The sequence below is a fragment of the Lichenostomus cassidix genome, chromosome Z (assembly GCF_008360975.1).
Source record: "Lichenostomus cassidix isolate B80296 chromosome Z, HeHo_3.0, whole genome shotgun sequence".
NCBI classification, from domain to species: Eukaryota; Metazoa; Chordata; class Aves; order Passeriformes; family Meliphagidae; genus Lichenostomus; species Lichenostomus cassidix.
Window position 1 is genome coordinate 50250282 of NC_139511.1, and position 19655 is coordinate 50269936.

The window sequence follows — 19655 nt, forward strand, 5'->3', positions numbered from 1 at the left end:
CTTTTAATTATGATAATTAGAGCTTTATTTAATTTAGAAGTAGTACAGGTGGTTTGCCACCTCTCTGGCTGAATAGTCCTAGCAACAAAGACAGATTGGTATGGGTAGAAGCAAGAGATTGTGATAAAATAATTGCTTGCAAGATTTTTGATGGTAGGTGAGAAAATAAGCAGAACCGAAAAATAGAAAATTTCTTAAAAACCCCACAAAACCCCTTTTTGTTTCTGTGTAATGGTACTCAGAATGTGTTTTTCTCTAAATCCTTTCCCAATGCTTTTTCACCTTATTTTTGTGAACTCAAGTCACTCTTTTTTCAAGTGTATTTTATTGATTGTTTTAGAATGTGTGCATTACTTGATAATTTCTAGTTATAATAGCGTTTGATTTACCATCTTTGAATTATAATCAGTGTCCAAACACCATTTTCTTTCTTCATTTAGGAATGAAAATATCTTGAAAGACCTGTGGACAGACAATTATATGACTTCTAAGCAATAATATGATCTTCAACAATAAGTTATGTTAGTAGCATTACTGCATTACCTTTCTTGAATCTTGCATTTTACCAAAACTCCCAAAGATATGTAGACTTCATGGCAGTTACTAATGGTGGCTACCAAAATGAGTGGAAGAGGCTGCCTATCTGAGTGCTGCATGCACTGAAAATTCCTTGAGGGTTTTACAAATACACTTATGAGAAACTCTAAAATGTCTAGGGTTTATTTTTAGTTTTGCACCATATTAGTTTTGGTCTAACTTCTTTCATGAGTGTGAGTTGTAGAGCAGGATGTAAAAACACAATAGCTAAAACTCTTGGGGGACAATGGTGCATTTTTTGTGTAATAGATTAAGTAATTGGGTGGGTTTTCTGCACAGTTGTGAAATTCAGGAGACATGGCATGTCAACACTGCAGCAGTGCCCAAGCTCCCATTTTTCTGCAGTTGGCAGTGCAAAATAACTTCTGTCCTCACACCAGCTTCATGCAGGTAATATCACAGCAAAGACCAATGGGCAGCAGAATTAGGAGTTGAAAACATACACAAGTACAATGGTTAATTGTCTTACACACTTGATTAAGGAACTTTCTTCTCAGTACTCCTTGCAATGTATTAAGCAGGCATCCACTACAGCCTTATTAGTCCTTGGTATGTGGATTGCCGAAGAAGCATTTTATAATCAAAGGTAGGGCAGGCTAGTCACATCACCACAATCAGCAAACCAAGCTGATTAGTAGAAGAGATTAATATTTCTAAAAATACCTAAATAATTAGCCTGGTGAAACTCGTTCCAGTTTGACTGCAGTTGTCATTTGAGTTACAGGTTAGCTAAGCTAGTGCAAATTTGAAAAGGAACATACATGTGGGTTTAAACCTCTCAAAAGTGGCTTAGCTTGCACTGGCAAACATACAGATACAAGCTAACCAGGATACTTTCTGTTGAGCCCACATGAGAGCATCTGGTTTAATTAAACTGGCTTGTACCTGTTTAATTTAACTGATTCTAAGATAAGCTGGTGGAGCTTCTGTATCTAAAGACACCTACAATGGACCATCTTTGTGTTCAGCTGTTGTCAATGCACCCTGTGCAGACATCCTTATCTTGCCCTAGCAACAGGGTACCAGCCAGTCCCAGCACCCTTGGGGACCAGCCCTGGCTGCAATGCCTGCCCAAGATGCTAGTATAAATCTCTCTGACTAAGCCATGTTGGCAAAACCTGCAGTTACTGCCTGGATGGTGCCACAAGACACCTTATACAAAGGAGTGAAGCCAATCCTTGCAGCATTCTGATGGTTCAGATGATGCTGTGAAGCTCAGCAGTGCATTGCTAGAGTAGGCTGGGTTGGAAATCTTTCCCCCAGAGAGATGTGCCGTCACTTTCTGCAGTTGTGTTTGTGATTCAGAAGGTGACAAGAATTTTATGCTCTTATCATGCTGTGCATGAGTCTGTATGATTCAGACTAACTTCTGTCATGCATTGGGACCACTGTGCAGGGAGGGAGTGGGGAATCAGAAGAGTGCTGAACTTCCCCAAAGGGCTCTGCACATGGAAATTAAACAAATTGCTTGTTCCTAAGAAATGTGAATCAAATTGAACAATACAAATATTTCATACAAAGACCTGATTTCTTTTTTCTTGAGTATTTTTGGTCATGCTTTTCTCCCAGAGCTTAGCAGAGTTTAAGAAGATTGCCAACCTTGTGCCTCCACTTTCTGACACCTCTGCAGGATACAGTTAGTTCCAATCACTTTGAAGAAAAACCAGCTGAAATGCAATGAGGGAAAGAAATTGGAAGTTAGCTGAAACCTTCAATATTTTCATGTGGATGAATGTTTTATGGGATTTTCATGCAGTTTCCAACCAGCTTTGTCCATAAAGTCTCATAATAATATTTTATAAAACATTCTTAGATAATTAGTCAAGAAAAAAAATAGTTAAGAAACAAACACTGAGTATAGTTTACTGCATATATCCATGTACCACATACATACATGGCCAGACCTAATATACAGTTAAAGTTTTGTGTGCATACAAAAGGAATTCCTTGGGTTTGATTAATTTTCCCAGAATTATTAGGCATCTTGTAAGATGTATGCTCTGTCAAAAAAACGTCTTAAATTATTTAAAGAGAAGCACCATCTGAACACATTTCCAAGGAGTTAATCACACTGCATTCTACCATATGTTAAGTACTATTCAATTAAGCTTCATAAATATAGGCCAATGGAAACAGCTAGATTTCTCCAGTGCATAATTTTCCATTCATATTTCCTAAGGTAAGGCATAGGTCTCTTCACATAGCTAACATCATGATTATATATCATTGTTTTATGTGTATGGGAGGGAACTTTAGTAAAGACCTTCAGGCAAGTTCCCACAAAGCTGAAACTGGCATAAGTAAACTCACTAGAAAAGGTGTGTCAGTCAACAGGAGGAAAATATGATTGAAAGAAAAATGTGTTAATGCTTTACAGTAATGGTTATGAAATTATCTGCATGAAAGAAGCAAGTACTTTGGCTAATTAGGAACGAGGGGAAGTATAGGTTTTGTGTCAGACTAGACTGAGAATTGAATAAATTAATCTTGCATTTAATTGACATGTCAAGTTAGCTAGCCAAACTGATGCCTAAGGATTTACCTATGGATTCACCTCTTTGATTTTAGGAATTAGTGCAATTTTAATTCTTTTAAGCTTTCAAGTGAACAACATTGTTTGCTGCTGCTACCTTAACTTTATTTATTCAGATATTGTAGCTACAGAAATAGAATTGAAAAGTGATAGATCTGGAAAACCACTGAAACTGGGAGGTTTTTACTTCAGACATTTAGTAGGAAGGATCTGGATACGTGATGCAGTTGAAAACATAGTTTAAATCTTTATGAGGAACATAGGAAAACCTGTGATCTTCATAAATAGCCAAATGCAAACCCAGGGAGCAAAAATAGGACCCTATTCAACTGATGTAATTTAAATCTTTTTTTCAAGGACAGAAATTTGTACATATATGTATATAAGCAAATGAGATCGCTTGATTTTGGAAAAAGAATCCTTTTATAGTGGCTTTCATTGAAATAAGTGGTTTCTACAGATGTAAAACATTTAATTTGCAATAGATAAAGCAAAAATTCCAGAAACAATGTGTAGTATCCTGTAATTCCATGTAACTTTACATGAAGTTTTTTTCTTATTAATTAAGGCAGATTATGCTAATGGTGAGTGCTCTGTTGAACCTGCTCTTAAAACTGTGGATCAGATTCATTTGCTTTGGTTTCCCATTGTTAATTTAGATGGCCTTTAGAACCATGCATTTTTGTCTATGTGCTGGTTTCAGCTGATGTACAGTTAATTTTCTTCACAATGTCTGGTATAGGGCTGTGTTTCAGATTTGTTGATAATACAGAGATGTTTCTGTTATTACTGAGCAGGGCTCACACAGAGCCAAGGCCTTTTCTGCTTTTGGTACTACTGGACTGGTGAGGGGACTGGGGGTGCTTGGGAGGCTGGGAAGAGGCACAGCCAGGACAGGTGACCCCAAGTGTCCAAGAGGATATTCCAGACCATGTGGTATCATGCTCACTGTGTAAAGTGGGGGAAGAAGGTGGAATGTTTGGAGTGATGGAGTTTTGTGTTCCCAAGTAACCATTATGTGTGATGGGGCCCTGCCCTCCTGGAGATGGCTGAACACCTGCCTGCCCATGGGAAGCAGTGAATTCATTCCTTGCTTTGCTTTCCTTGTGTGTGTGTGTTGCCTTTGTTTTCACTATGGCAATGTCTTTGTCTCAGCCCATGAGTTTGCTAGCTTTTAGCCTTCTGATTCTCTCTGTGATCCTTTTGGTAGGGGAGTGAACAAGGGGTTGTGTGGGCTTGACTGCTGGCTGGGATAAACCACCACTAAGGCTACCTTAACATAGGGTATGGCCTAATGACATTGTATAAAAGTACCTGCTCTATTTTTGCATCAGGGAGGTTGAGAACAATAGGTCTGGTTCTTTTCTCATGTTAAGGTGAATTTGTTGCAGTTAGAAGAGATATAAAATGTAAAACTGATGCAAGTGTGATAAAAACTGTGTGAAATATGCTTTGCACTACAGTGTTAAAAAGCCATCTGAGGTGGTACAGGCTGTTTGTCTATGCTTCCAGTTGAAGACTGGATTTTGGCAAGGAGCAAATCTCTAACTAAGGGCCTCGTTCAGATAGCGTAGCTACTGCTGCCAGTGCTGGAGGTGACTAAGGGGACCCTAGGTTGAGGACTTGGTTGAGCAAGATTGCTTTCTTCACTTGGAACCTGTTAAATAATCATTAGCAACCCCCTGAAAAAGTCACCACAGTTCTGCATATGTGACTGTTGTGAGTTAATTTCTATACTATTGTTGCTGAGAGAACTCCTGAGTACATCTGGCTCTTCTGAGCTGCAATGTAACTGTGCCCCATACAGCACACACTTCACATATCTCCTGTTTAAAAAGCATGCTTTGGAGTCAGTGACAGGCCACTGTCCCTTACCACCTGCAGAATAGCATGTGAAGTTGTTTTTGAACCTATATTAATCTTTTTCTGATGTGTTTAATAATATTTTTAATAGTGCTGTTTTGCACATTCTTTGTTTTTCTTTCACTCGAGAAGAGGGAAAGAGGAAAATGTTTAAAAAGGAAAGGATTATATGACCCACAGAGCTCCCAGTTTGTCAGGGAGCCTCCTGGGTAGGTGTGATATTTTGAGCTACTTTAATTTTTTTGTCTTTTTTAATTGAGTAAATGCCACATTGAGAAAAATTTCAAATTGCTTTTTCTGTGTTGAACATATCCCTTCTACTCTTAGCACAGATGGCTACACAGGTGAGCACAGAGCACATTCATCGCCCAGTGTAAGTTATAATGAGAATAAAACTAAATGGAAATACATAAGAATGTAGAGTTGCGCAACATCAGCACCAGCATCTTGTAAGTTCAAAATCTCATTGATTTATTAGAACAATTAACTCTGCAATAGACAGTAAGTTTGCCTCTTCTCTATACCACAGAACACTGAGTTTCATTCTCTGCTGGAAGACATCAGTGTCACTGAGATACTTGGTGGAAATGAATCAGAGAGGAAGTATTTTTTTCCTTTTGGGAATAACACTGCCGTTTGTTTAAAGGAAATGGCAAAAATGATTAAATCACACAGCAGTGTAATACCAAAGTGAAAAAGATGTCATTTTATGTCATCTGCAATTAGTGTATTTCAAGTAACACTTGCTTTTCTCCACTGTAGCTCTCAGGTTTCATTGTTCTGTTACTGATTTTCTCATCTCAAAACACTTCTCATTTCTGAAAATAACCACAGTAGATGCAGCCCTATTACATAACCTTTTAATTAAGGCAGCTAATGATATTCTGGTTTTATTTTGCATGCTAATGTAAGTAATGCCTATCCTGTGTAATGTCCATCTTCTTTTATTCTTTCTAATATCTTCTCCTTTAGAGTTTATTCATTTGCCGGGGGGGGGCGGGGGGCGGAATTTTAAAATAGTGCACATCATTAAGGCTATGAATGGAGTAAAGAGATTGTCTGCCCCTGTCTTTTGAGGCACCATTGGTGTTGGTGTAAATTCACACACCACACTCAGGCTTTCATTGTCTGCAGACTTCTTAAACAGCAACAGGATGATGGCTGAATCTTTATAATTTCTCTTACATTTATGGTTCCACCAATTTCTTTGCAGTGGTTTGTGAAGTCAGTGGAATTAGTGGCATCAATGAAATAGGAATCGTGTGGATTATCTCTCGTAGATGCAGATTTGTACTTTACATAGGGTTATTCCAGTAGGTAGAGGTTTCAGGGATGTAGAAGGATGAAAGGAGAACATTTCAAAGACCATGGGCAGAGGGTCTTTATCCAGACAACTGGTTTATAGTGAGTCAGAGCCTGAGCTCCAGCTCAGCGTTGTGCAGAACTGTGACTTAGACAGCAAGTCTGCAAGGAAAGAGGTGATCTCTCAGGAAAACAGCCACAAAACAAGAGTCTTTCTTTTGTTTGATGTCAAGATTCCTTGGGCAGTCTTTGTTTTCTTTGGGGAATGTGATATGTGGGTGGAGATCTGGTTGCAGTGCCCTGCTTTAGTACATTACAATATTTTGTATATATTTTGTAATGAAGTTGGACCCTGAAATAGATGCACAAAGGTAAATAAATAATGCATCCTAATAGCTAAGAGAAGCTGTTTATGGATGATCAAATTTTGCAAGACACTGAGTATGCAAACACACCCTGTAAAATCATGTAGCTGAATCACCAAGTATATCTGTCTGGTTTATTTTGAAAAGTACGGTCTCATTTTAATTATTTACTATAATATTTTACATATTCCAAGAAATGGCCTGTAGCATGTTGTGCAAAAATAATGAAGTGTTAGTAATATGAAACCTCCTCAGCATCATCTGCTGTTAAATATTTATTGAGACATTGGGCAAGATTGTGTATCTTTTCTGGTATTCATCACAGGAGCACCCAATTGTCTTCACTGGCTGCTCCAAACTGCTAGAGGAGATTTCATGGTGTATCTTGTTCTTACTTGCCAGATGCGATAGAAGACTTTCTTTTGGGTGTAAATTTTTAGTAGGGCAGTCAAGAGGAGGAGCCTTGTGCTGGTATGGCAGTTGGTTTTAGTTTTATCAAACTGGAAGACTTCCAAGAGTCACCTGCTGAGATTCCTTGAGTGTTCCTTGGAAGCCTGATCTAGAACTGAAACATAAATGATGAAAAAAAAAGTTATGATTTGTCTGTATTTGTTTAGGGTCTGTTGTAGAAAAATCAAAGCCATGTACTTTAAAGGTCATTGAATATATTCCATGATAAAGAATATATGACAGGGAAAGCAGTATATTTGGCAAGGATGAAGAGAGATTTTTATTTTTTCTCTTTTTTAATTGAACTTGAAAATTGCACGATAATTGTTGCTGACAGGAAAACTGCAGGGAAGTTGTCTTCTGTGCAGAGCAACTTGCCATTGCAGCACAGTGCCATTGGGGAGGGCATAAAGGTCTGAGAAAGGTTTCTACATTAGACACAGTTTAGTGCTGAAAGTGAAAATGAATACAGGCAGGTGTTTTCAAACTTGTACTACAGGTGAGGTAAAAGGAGGAGGTGATGAATTTGGGCTTAAGGGTAAGACCAATGTTGCTCGTAGCAGAGAGAAGTGGGAACAGAATTAAGGAAAGTGGATCCAAGTGCTCTCCATGCACTCATGGAAAGCCCTTGGCTGAAGGGATGGAGGCATATACTTATTTGATAATTGTGGTTTTTTATGGCTTTGATGTACAATTTTTCCTTTACCTTTTATGCAAACTGTTTTCACAGCAGTTACATGTTCACAGCGATTTAGCAAACAATTAAAAAAGGACATTCTTTTCAAAATGCTCAATGACACACTGAAAATTCCTATGCTTACAATGCAAAATTTGGGGAATGTGCAACTTTCCAGTTTTTTGTTTTTTTCAAGGACGCCAAGAAGAAAACATCAGCACATATACTTCCTGCCAAAAATTAATAAAAATGGCTGTGCTAATACTCAATCTGCAATCAAAAATTAGTGAACATTTCCCTCAGTTTTGAGCTCAGGAGAGAACAAGTATCTCTGTAACTATGAGATAAGAGGCTTCTCTCAGATGCTCACTCTTGTAGTAATGCCATTTTCCCCCCTGTATTAATCAAAAACAGCAGCTTCTATTAAAGGGTAAGATTAGTATGTAATTGATTTGAAACAGGTGCTTTGCCTGATTTTTTCTTCTGCAGCAATTCTATATATTGACTTAGTGTTCTTCTGTTAGTCTCTTTGAGTTTTGATCTCGTCAGCTTTTTTGAATAAGTGGTGGATCTGGTCTGTTGAGAAATTACCCTATAAAACCAAAGTGCTTAGGAGGAGACTTAAATGTTTTATAAATTACCTCCCCCTTTTGGCTTTTGTAACTGAGTTGTGCCCTTCTGCTACTCAAGAAAATGTTTGCCAAAGTCCAGAGCACACTTCTTTGTGTTGCACCTGAAAGACTGGCTAAACACTGGGGACTAAACGAATTTTTTTGCCAAGGTCTTTGATTTCGTGTTTATTTGGAAGGAAAAAAACCCCAACAAAACAGCCCACAACCAAAGAACGTCCATAAAATATGAGACAGTGTTAATCAACACATTAACACATGTCTGTGGTGACGGCTCAGAAGAGGAGTTTTGATGTGTAAATGTTCCCTTTTGTTTCAAAGGGAATGACTTCATGTGCCAGAGACTGTTTTTTTCAGGGTTAATGCTAGCTGTTTCTCCTTTCGGGAGGGAAGGAGATAAAACCTCACTGCAGTGTTTATCTTCAGGATGCAAATGCAGACAGTAGGTGAGGGAAGTGCAGGGATGTGCTGGCTGGCAGCACAAAGGGGAGCTGGTATATTGTCCCCCAAATCCTTGGAAGTGCTGTTTGGTTCTGTAATTTTATCGGGTTTCCATTTCTCCATCAAACATTCAAACAGGAGTGTTCCCTACTGATAGGGGTTTGTTTTGACTTCATCCTGCTGGTCAAATGGCTTCCATAGATGGGGGGCTAGGAGGAAGGGGGGCTTTGCCGTGCTTCCCCAGCGCTGTTGTCAGTGGGCAGGCAAGTTGCCCTGGCCCTGGAGAGGTGCCCTGTGTGGGTGTGCTGCTGCCCTGGGTGGGGCAGTGACCCCGTGGCGGCAGCTGGTCACGTTCCTTGTGATCCTGCGTAGGAAGGGTGTTCTTGGGGTTTTATGGTTCTTTCCTCTTGATCATTTGAGTGCAGCTGTGTTTAATGAGCTGGAAAAGAAGTGGGTCAATAAAACATGTGTTCATTGTTAGCAGAATACCTGCTGGACCACGTGTGTGTCTGTAATTGACCAGCTAAAGCTTCAAAGCTTAGCACAAAGACAGTTTAATAGGGAAATCATACCTAAATAAATTAATATTAAGCAGAAGCAGACAGCTGTCAGGCAGTTTGTCCTGCCAAGGTGAGACTGTGGGTATTTAATACACAGACAAATTATGATTTCAAGTCAGACCTATTTTTAAGTCTCTCTTATTGATATGCATTAGAAAAACAGCATGCCAAAAATAGCTTAGAACTCGTGTGCTTTAAAAACCAATACAACTGATAACGTAGCCATGTAAGTAGGTTAAAATTTTAATGAACCTAATCAATCTTAATCAGCATGCTATGAATTTGATGTTAAAGTCACACTGTCAGTGTTTGAGCTTGAGCTGGTTTTAAAATATTTTCTCTGGTAAACACCCATGTTAGAAATAGGATATTTACTGAGCCTTGATAAAAGAAAAATTACCGCATCATCACACTGGTCCAAAACCTGGAGCTTTACAACACGTATGAGTTGGAACTCTGTGATAAAGGCCATTTCGGTGGAATAAATGTATCTTTTGTGCTAGCCAAGAATTTGGTCCAAATTGTCTAGACCGAACTTCTCTAAAGAATTATGAGGCAAAACCAGAAAACCAAACTGCATTGTTTTACCTAAGCCAATGACTACAAAGAGCAGAAACATGCAGAATAATGGCATTCCCAGTAACGTTAGTATGATCAAAAATCCAGAGTACAGATGTAGAGAAGAGTTATGTTGCAGACCTTATTCATCATAGACTTTGAATTCTTTCTGTTCTCTTGTAACAAAAAAATGCACCAAAAGCTGCTATGGCTAATTAATGTAGGATCTCTTATGAAGTAATTCCTCATCTGCTTTTTGTGTAAAGATCTCTTATTCATGAAGGTGCTTGTTTGCCTAAGAAATGCAGCTGCTGCTTTTTCACAGGGTTGGGCTGGTCAAAAGTAAATAACAGCATTACAATCCCCAGACTGATTTTCTTGCTTTATTCAGTCAGCTGGGAAACGGATTGGGCTCCTCTTTCCTTGATAGCTTTAGGGTCAAAATATTTTTCCCAGTGTATTTTTTGTTTGTTTTTATTTTTTGAGATCCAGTACCAAATTCAGTTCCTGCTGAAATCAGCTTTTTTGAGGTGTGGAGGGCCTGGTTTGTTGATGGTATGTGGGATCTCAACTGCCAGTGAAACTGCTGGCAGAAACCTGCAAAAACCTCAAATCTTCAAGGCTTACACATGACTTTTCCATAGCAAGTGTTCTGAATCAGTAGCAGCAGTATCTTGGTGGTTCCAGGGCGATGCTGTGGAGTTCCAGGCATGCAGTGCTGCTGCATGGTGTTCCCTTTCTACCACCAACCATAATAAACTGAACCCGCAGTATGGAAAATCCATTGCAATTTTGGAAATTCTTAGTACGCATTAAAAAAAGCAGTCATAACTGATTTGTGGTGCTTTTCATGCTGATGAGAGAGGCTGAGGTTCCTGGAGTTCCCTGGGGAATCAGCTGTCTGTTGCTAATGAAGCTGCATGGAAACCACTGGGAGCATCATTAGAGACAAAGAGGTGCCGTGGGATTTGCCAGTGGGGACTTTCAGTGGAACCCATGGGAGTCAGGCTGCCATTTGCTATTGAACTGTAATGGCAAATGAGAGCCTGTTACCCTTGAATTCCTTTGAATATCCCAGACCTGGTAGACTTAGCACTGGTTTTTAGGTGTCTGCTTGTGCTTTGCATTATGCATGAGTGCCAGCATGGGGATTAAATAGAACAGCTCTGCCATTTCAAATAGCTGTGGCCTGAAGCTGATGTGTCAGCTGTCAGTCCAAATGAACTTGGTACCAGTTATTATAAGTACATGTAAAACCAAAACCTAACTCTGTTTATTGTTTTGAGAAGATTAATAGTTTGGAGACTCTTTAGCATATTTATTGTTAAAAGTGGCATAAATCTTCATTTAATGCAATTTTATTTTGTAAAGAGGGTCAGTGTGACAGATCTTGGTAAGTCACAGCAAGGTAATTGTCTGCAAAATCCATGTGGTGTGTTACTTCCACTGTCCCACCTTATTTTTTTTTACTTGTTTTTTTTTTTTTTCTCCTTCCTATTTAGAAACAGCTAAGAAGTAAAAAAGTATCCAGTGTGGCCTGACCTCAGAGCTAGCCCAGATTTGAGGAGTTTGAATTTGAGGCCTTCTAAGATCCGTTCCAAATTGAATTATAGTGTGATGCTGTGAAGCCAGGGTCAGAGCTGAAGAAGGAGCACCACGGGCTTTCTGTTCAAAACACAGACTCGAGACAGTTTTTGCCTGGAGTGTTTCTTAGTGCCTTGATAATGTTCTCCTGTCCTTCCCATAACCGTCACTGTGGGCACTCCAGGCTTACGCCAAGAGCTCTGATCCTGGGGGAGAGAGAGGAGGGGTGAAGGGGGTGAAGGGGTGAAGGGGGTGAAGGAGAAAATCCGTGGCATTTATTTGATATGGAAGTGCTTACATCCTATGACAACAGACAGGAGGTGAGAAGCAGTGTGACTAATGAGTTGTTTACTTGGCTTTTGTATCCCTGGCCTCCCCCAGGTACATCGCTCTGTTTGTTTTGATATGTATTGATTTCAGATTCCTGCAAATACCATTCCTTTGTCCTTCACCTTCTCAGCAGTTTGTGAGATACTACTAATCCTGTCTCTTAGTGCTGCGGAAAAGATAGGGTAGTTAGAATGCAGAAAATGTCTTTTTTTTTTTTTCTTTTCCAGTGAAACAGTACCATGTTTTTAGCCAGGAACTGTAGTTTCTGAGTTTGGACCCAGACTCTGTTTGGAAAACTGAAGTCCCCTTATAAACTCCCTTGAGAACTGATCCCATGTATGACAGGCCTGCCATCTGCCATCATTGTCATATTGAGGTTGTCTAAAAAAGTATGGAAAGGGTAGAGTGCCTCTCTGCAGTTTCCTGATGCTTCTCTTCATCGAACCAGACCTAAACTCAAGGAAAATGGGAAAAAAATTGAGTAAGTTTTTAATGTTGAATTTGACAGTGTCTATGTGAACAAGACAATTTATGATTGGATCCAGAATTTGTTGGAGATGCCTCTAACACCTTTTGGAAAAATTGGTGGGGAAGACTGTAGGGAATGCCTGGCATTTCTTTATGTAATGAAATGGTCTCAGCTGAGATAAAAAGGAGTAAAAGCTGTACTTTAGGGGCATTTTGTACTGTGGTGTGGTACTGCTGGGCTGAACAGGCTACATGTTCCCAAAAGGCTGAAGTGCTGTCACAAATTATCTAATATTTGGTCACCAGCTTCAAGCACGCCCCTTTTTGCCCTGGGTGTTTGACCAGCTCAGCATTGAAGGAGTGGATTTCTCTCGTCTGCTGTTCACTTTTGCCTAGGGTATCCATGATGCAGCTCTGGATCTGGCTTGCTCTTAAGTAAAGAGTTATCTGGAACATCATAGAAGAAAAATAAATTACATAAGTGAGAAACAGGTAAAGGGGGTTTCAATTTGCACATAAATTCTGGGGTCCAGGATGCAGAGAGATGCCGGCAGCTCTTGGCTGGTGCAGAAGTGGGAGGGAGCAGAAAGCTGGGTCAGAGTAGACTTTGGAAGGATCTGGGCTACCGCTCAGTTTTGTTAAAGCTTTGGAAATACTCAAGGAGTATTTTCTGCACTTACAAAACTATTAAAGAAAAATAGTGTAAATGAGCAAGAGGATGGCTGTGGCCAGGCACAGTCCTTTTGCTTGTCCTTTCTGTATGAGGGTGTGGGAGCGAGGCAGCAGGCAGAGCCTGGCCCTGGTAGGAAGGGCAGGGGCCTTGGGAGTTTTTGCAGGGTGCTGGCCATGTGGGTGCTACTCTGGTGGGCCTGATGTTGAGCTGAACACAGCCTGCCAGAGGGAGCATCCGTTGGCAGCTTGGAGAGGAGCAGAAAAAAGGGTAAGTAAATGCTGAATTTAAACAAAGGGAGTAACACAAAACTCATTTTATGGCTGATGGTCGATAGGTGAATTACAATCACATTGAAGTAAGCTCATAAAAGGCCAATGGTCCTTACTTACCTTCCTCTTGATCCATAGTGAAGTCTGACATTTGCCTCAGTGCAGCAGAGAATGGGCCCGGAGAGGGACTGCAGAGCTCCCGTGACTGCCCCAGCTGCCAGGGGAGTTGGGAGAGTTTTTTGGATACTACTTCTGTTAGCAGCCCCTCTGCCTGCACAAATAATCAGTTTGTTTTCCATTATTATTTTTATTCAGCATCCTCAGCTCTCAGAACTCATTAGCAGACAGCAGCTGATGTTGTCAAGACTGGTTTCACAAATTTCCTCCTTGTTTTGGGAGAGCATTTCAAGGGGAAGATTCCTCTCACATTTCTCGTGCTTGGTGACAAGGGCAACTTGTTTCCCCGTGCTGTACCAGAGAGCTCAAGGGAGGCTTCTTGGCTGCTGTTGCTGTTCTACATTACAAGAACCAATGCTGACTGGCAGTTCATTCTGCTTTTCCCCCTCTCCCTTCACCTGAAACTGTTGTTACCATTTCTAGCACTTCTTCCACACTTCACACACATCTGCTGTCAGGACGCAGCACACTGCTGCCTGTGACACCAGCTGGTCTCCTGGCTCAGCTGCTTCCAGCATGGCACTGGGCAGAGAGACAGCAGGCACCCTCCCCGATGGCAGGCTGAGTGTGTTGGCCTTGGGGACACATTGCACTTTTATTAGGCAGAGTCCGTGTTGAGTGCTACCTGAAGTGCATCCAAAACCAGCCCCTTCCCTCCTCAGTTGGATTAAGCACAACCTTTCCAGCCTGAAGCCACTCGCCACTCCAGCAGCAGCTATGCTCACCTCCTGGGTGGTCTCCTGCTGTTCAGGTTTTCCAGATGCAACATGTTAAAAAAGAATAAAAAGACAGCTAAACTGGTGATAAAAATAATTTATTTTGATAGGGACAGAATCCGATTTGTTTTTCCAGAATGCTGACAGTTTCCACTGCTCAGCTCTGCTGCTTCTAGTTGTAACAGTGAATGAGAAATGGTTTGGAAACAGCTTCTGTTTTAATTGGTGAAGCAATTACTGTTTAGTTTTGATGGTGGAAAATAACTGCACATGAGGTGTTTCTCTTTCTTTTCTGTGTATTTTCAAATTTGTAATTAGGTTTCTCCAATTATGTACTTCATAAACTTTGGAAACAGATCTTTCAAATAAGTGTTTACTGCCTGGTATTCTTATGCACATAACTGTGGTAATGTGAATAGACTTACAGGACTTAAAAGGAATATTAATGTGGGTAAAATAACCCCAAAACTTCTGCTAGTGCTGCTCTTTTTAATAAATAAACAAACCAAATGTATCCAGTTTTCATAAAGAAAGGCAGACACATTCTTGCTGTCTTCTGTGGGCTGCAAACTGCAATCTTTTTCTAATATGACTATCAAAAAGAAGTAAACACAGACATAATCTTTAAAAAATCAGGGCAGTTTGACTAAGTTAGAGACAAGTCCTGCTGTGTTACCTAGTGCAAATAACTCGCCTGCAGTCAAGACTTACTCTGGATTTTCATAAAGACTGAAACTTAATCCAGTACAAAACAATAAAAGAAAGACAACTGGGCACCAATATTTGTAACATTCTGTGTCATCCCAGTATGACTAAGCTTGTTTATAAATACCTTGCCCCTGCCATTGACCCTGCAGTCTTGGCAGCAAGAATAACATACATGTGGCTAATGCTGGGAGCTGCAGCTCCAAAGCCTGTGTGCTCCCCCCAGCTGTGTAAATATCAAAGAGGCGATGATGCTGAAGGCAGAGGCTGCTATAGGATGTGCTCCCACATGCCCATTGCATAATCATCCCACACTGCTCCACACACCCCATGCCAGGGAGCAGCCAGAGAGCCTAGGCTTTTCAGGTGCCAGCAAGCTTGTTTTGCCTTGAAGTCCTGCCTCAGTGAACAAGACTGGTGAAACTCACTTGTATCAGGGGAATGCCAAATGTGGGCAGGTGTCATTTTAAATGGCCACCAGTTAAGTGACATGGTGTGTAAAAACCCAGATAGCTGCTTCATAAGAGATTTTCATTGCACATATATGTGAGAATAAACAGGGACCAGATCAAACATGGAATATCTCTTCAGCGCTGCATAAATGATCAAGGCACAAATAACCCAGTTCTTGGTTTGCATGCTTCTGGCATTGCCATGCTGTGGGAGGGGTTCCAAGCTCCTATTCTTTCTGCAGAGTCCTTTTCTGAGAGGGAAGAATGAAAATGTAACGCTCCTGATGTAATAGAAGAGTTGGTCAGGCCAAGATTACAGTGAAAAGTATTGCAGCATATGCAATGCAGACTTTTCTCATCACTATGCATGAGGATACACATTCTTTGTTATGCCGCTTGTTTTTATGGTAAAGTTGCTTTGAAGAAATACAGATGTAGAAAAGCCAACTACTGAGATGCAGTTCCTGAATGCTACAGAATGCTGACTAGGGATAAAACCCAACTGTAGTTGTGTTATTTTGGTTTTTTAAGCCGTACACCAATCATCACAAAAGTTTTCATTGCACAATGCTGGAAAGCAAGTATCTGATTCTCTGCATTTGTAGAAGAAAATTGGAAATATAACAAATTAAGATCCTTGTGAAATAATGTTTTAGTGTTTGGGTGCAAGTGTTCTTTCCACACCTAAAGGACTGAGACAAGAAGTAGAGTAGGTAGTTTGTGCAAATACCTACATAGAGTAGGTAGTTTGTGCAAATACACATGGATAAACTTGGTAGAAAAAGCTGAATGCCAGCCATGTAGACTTTTAACCAGGTTTGCTTAGTTGATTCTTTTATTTATTTAGGGTCACAAATAAAATTCTGTGTAATGCTGGAAACTGTATTAATTTTACAACTTTATTATTACCAAAAAAGGTACTGATTATATACTGTGTTTCCCTCTGGCTCAATTCTGACCTCACTTATGTCCTTCCATTATTGTGTGTCTGTTAATAAAGTATGGATATACATTTTTTTATCATTATTACTTGAACAGATTTCACTAAACTTGGGTAAGATACCTCTCACCAGGCTGTAGTATAGTTTGTTCTAGAGTAGTGTTTTCCTTTGTAGACAGATGCAGCAAACTAGAAAGTGGTGCTAATAAAAAAGTCAGAGTTTGCTCTTTCTGATGGCATGGCCATGGCAGAAAATGCATTGTCACATGTGCTTGTCTTGTGTGTTACAGATCTGAACGCATCAAAGACCCAGGGTACCCAAGCAAGCATTCCAAACCAGGGATCCATGCAGTCACCACAGCCAGATGAGCTGCTGCTGAACCACCAGCCTGAGAGCCTGCAGGATGCAGGAAGTGGAGCCAGAGTAGAGGAGGAGATTGTTTACCTGTGATGACTTGTTTTCTAATCTCAGTAGCACTTTGAAAAGATAACCTTGTTTGCTCTTCTAAATCTCTGTAGATGTTCTCTGTATGACCATCTGGCTTTAAGGGTAGTATTTAATATTCAGTGCAAAATTTCCCCCATGATAATTATAGCAAGTAAGTTATTTTGAAGCCTTTGTTGTATGATCTTTAATTTATGACATGATTAAAAATGCTTTGCGAGATGCAATGAGTAGCAGGGGAGACATAACATTTTGAAATCATAAAGATGCCACCAAGAGCTGTGAAAGCTAGAGTTGATTTTCTCCAGTCCTCTTTTTACAAGAATGAGCTAAGAGAGATGGGCCTGCTACTTGAGATTTCAGAGTGTGTGTCAGTAACCTTCTAACAGTTGTGATATAACATGAGAAGACAGTAATGTAAGAATGTTGGCTATAGTCTTTGCTGAAATGTGCTATATACCCTTAGCTGTTAGGTCATTTTCCTTATCTTCTAGCTCAGGAACTGCTCAGAAGGGGATGTTTTTTATGATCTGAGCATAATTGCATAATTGTGTTTTTTCGTGTCCCAAAGCCTATCAACATTTTGGTACTACTGCCAGTTTCTGTGCAGAGATGCACTAAATCAATTTGTTATTGTATTATATCTGTACCTAATTTCAGTAAGTGTCCTTACACATTAAAATTTACCAGATGAAACCATCTCACTGGTCAAAAGAAAAGAAAGGGGGAAAATAGTAGGCTTCAGTTAACTGAACCCTTCTGCAACTCCACTGCTTTCCCCTGTAGTCAGATAGCTTTCTGCATTCAGGTCCATGGGATTCTCTGCATGTTAGGCAGTAAGAAATGAGGACCTGTTTTGTCACTTTTTGTCTTTCTGAAAAATCTGTACACTTCTGTCAAACTGAATAAATGTTCTGTGCATTTCTGCAAGACTGTAACTTTGATTCATTGTCAGATTCTCCAAAGAAACAAGAAAATAGGAGGAGGAAAAAAAATCTCCAGGCCTTGTTTGCACTGAACTCTGCTGCAGGTGTGTATTCTTGGTCCAGTGTAGCCAAAGCTGTTCTCTGTGCATCTTAGCTGGCAAAACCAAGGATGTGTGTATTGCTGCTTAGCACGCCTGATGGGATTGGCAGAGGTGCAGCAGGAATGCAGCTGCACAGCTCCTGAATCAGGGCTGCCTCACATCTGCCCAGCTCACGGGGCAGAGGGGCGCAGGATTGCACCCACCCTTTTGTTTGGGTAAGCTCCAGGCGTCAACCGTTTCCATTTCACCCTGAGCCTGGAGTTGTGCGACATCTTTCACAGGGTCCAGAGTTTTAGTCTCGGATGTTTGTCAGCATGGGTTCTCTGATGAAAGGGAAGCAAAGGAAGATTGTCTTCCAAGGGCTGGTGTGCCATGGGGAATTCTCTACAGCAGAGCTTTCTGAGCTGCATCTTACTGGACTACCAGAGTAGTTGTTCAGTTGGTATCTTGGGCAAACAACTGAGCACCTGACTTGATGAGCAGGACATGATTCTCATCTGTACTAACTGGTGCGCAGATGTCATCAGGGAAAGAGTGGGCCTGCAGATGTGGTTTCTAGTGTCTATGTCCATCCTTCAAGACTCCTGCTAACCTGACAGCACTTTTAAAATATGTCTCTTTATAAGAGAAAAAATGTTGCGGTTTAGAGGATGTTGCAGCAGACTTTACCCTAGAGCTTCTCTACCCAGCCCGGTTCAGCGCCTCAGAGCTCCAAACCCTCTGTCCCAGGGCTGGACACTGCGCTCTCACCGGCCAGGGAGCCATAAGGCTAGCTCTGGTTCGTCTGCTTCCACAACCGGCGATGATAAAGGAGGCGAGGAGGGTCTATGCATTGTGTCCATGGAAGATGTTTATTCGCATGGTGCAGCAGAGGCCAACGACCTCCCCGAGGCAGAGATGCCTCGAGGGCGAAGGCCTCACATGCACAAACACACATGGAGCATAGACATGTGCTATATAGACACACGTGGAGCATAGACAGCAAGATGGCAGAGGGTGAGGGGTTTTATAGGGAAACAGAGAGGGGCAGGGACAGCACACAGGCCCAGTGACCTCTGGGTACAGGGGAGGTACAGGGGCGGAGTTAGGAGTACAGGAACCAATAGGGGAAACCCGAGGGAGTGGCCAGGGCCACGTGGGGTTAGGGTACAGGAACCAATAGGGCAAACTGGGGGCGTGGCTAGGACTGTGTGGAGTAGGGAAGGCAGGACAATAGGTGACAAGGACAGTCGTTAAGAAAGGGGTGTGGGGAACTTGCAGCTATTATCACAATAAAAAAAACCCAACAAAACCCTTTTGGAATTTCTAGAATTGTTTCACCTTCTTTACTTTTCACAATTAAACTAAAATTAAAGTGTGGATCCAACTTCTCTTAAGGATCCTGCAGTAAGGGCAGCCTCTCTGAACAACTTTTTGGCAGATTTCTAAGTAGCCAGACTAATATCTTGGGATGCTGTATGTCCCAGGACATGTGCGTTGCTCAGAGACCCATGGGAAATTGGGAAAAAATGAGAAGTTTTGTCCACAGTTACTCTCTGCATTTTATTATGCCTCAGCTGAAACATCTGGTGCTGATTACTGTCAAATTCAAGCTGCTGGATGGATAGCTGCTGTCCCAGTTTGGTGTGGGAATTCCCATGTAAGCATCTTGCCACTGGGAGAGGAAGAGAAGACACTGCTTCTCTCATCAGTTTTAATTGAGGGACTGGGAGCTGAAAAGCAGCTGGCCCAGACTACAGCTGTTGTGCAAATTCTTTAAGTCCCTTAAAATCAGGCAGCATCTTATTTTGCTCACCTGTGTTTACAGTAAAACTTCTGGCATTTCAGAAAGGCAAAGGCAGGAAACAGGTGGCCTCTAGATTTAGGTATTTTAATTGCAGAAAGTGTTTAAAGTA

General features: G+C 40.9%; 1 protein-coding gene across 6 annotated transcripts in view; it reads left to right on the top strand.

Annotated features, from left to right (window-relative positions):
• Nucleotides 1-17663, top strand: part of ARHGEF28 (Rho guanine nucleotide exchange factor 28) — a 115352-nt gene extending 97689 nt beyond the window's left edge. For all 6 annotated transcript variants that reach the window (XM_085043047.1, XM_085043048.1, XM_085043051.1 and 3 more), the window contains one exon: nucleotides 16579-17663. In XM_085043047.1, the coding sequence (XP_084899173.1) occupies nucleotides 16579-16739 (161 nt within the window). In that variant the 3' untranslated portion in view covers nucleotides 16740-17663. The remainder of the gene's footprint in view (nucleotides 1-16578) is intronic.
• The last annotated feature ends 1992 nt before the right edge of the window (nucleotides 17664-19655 follow it).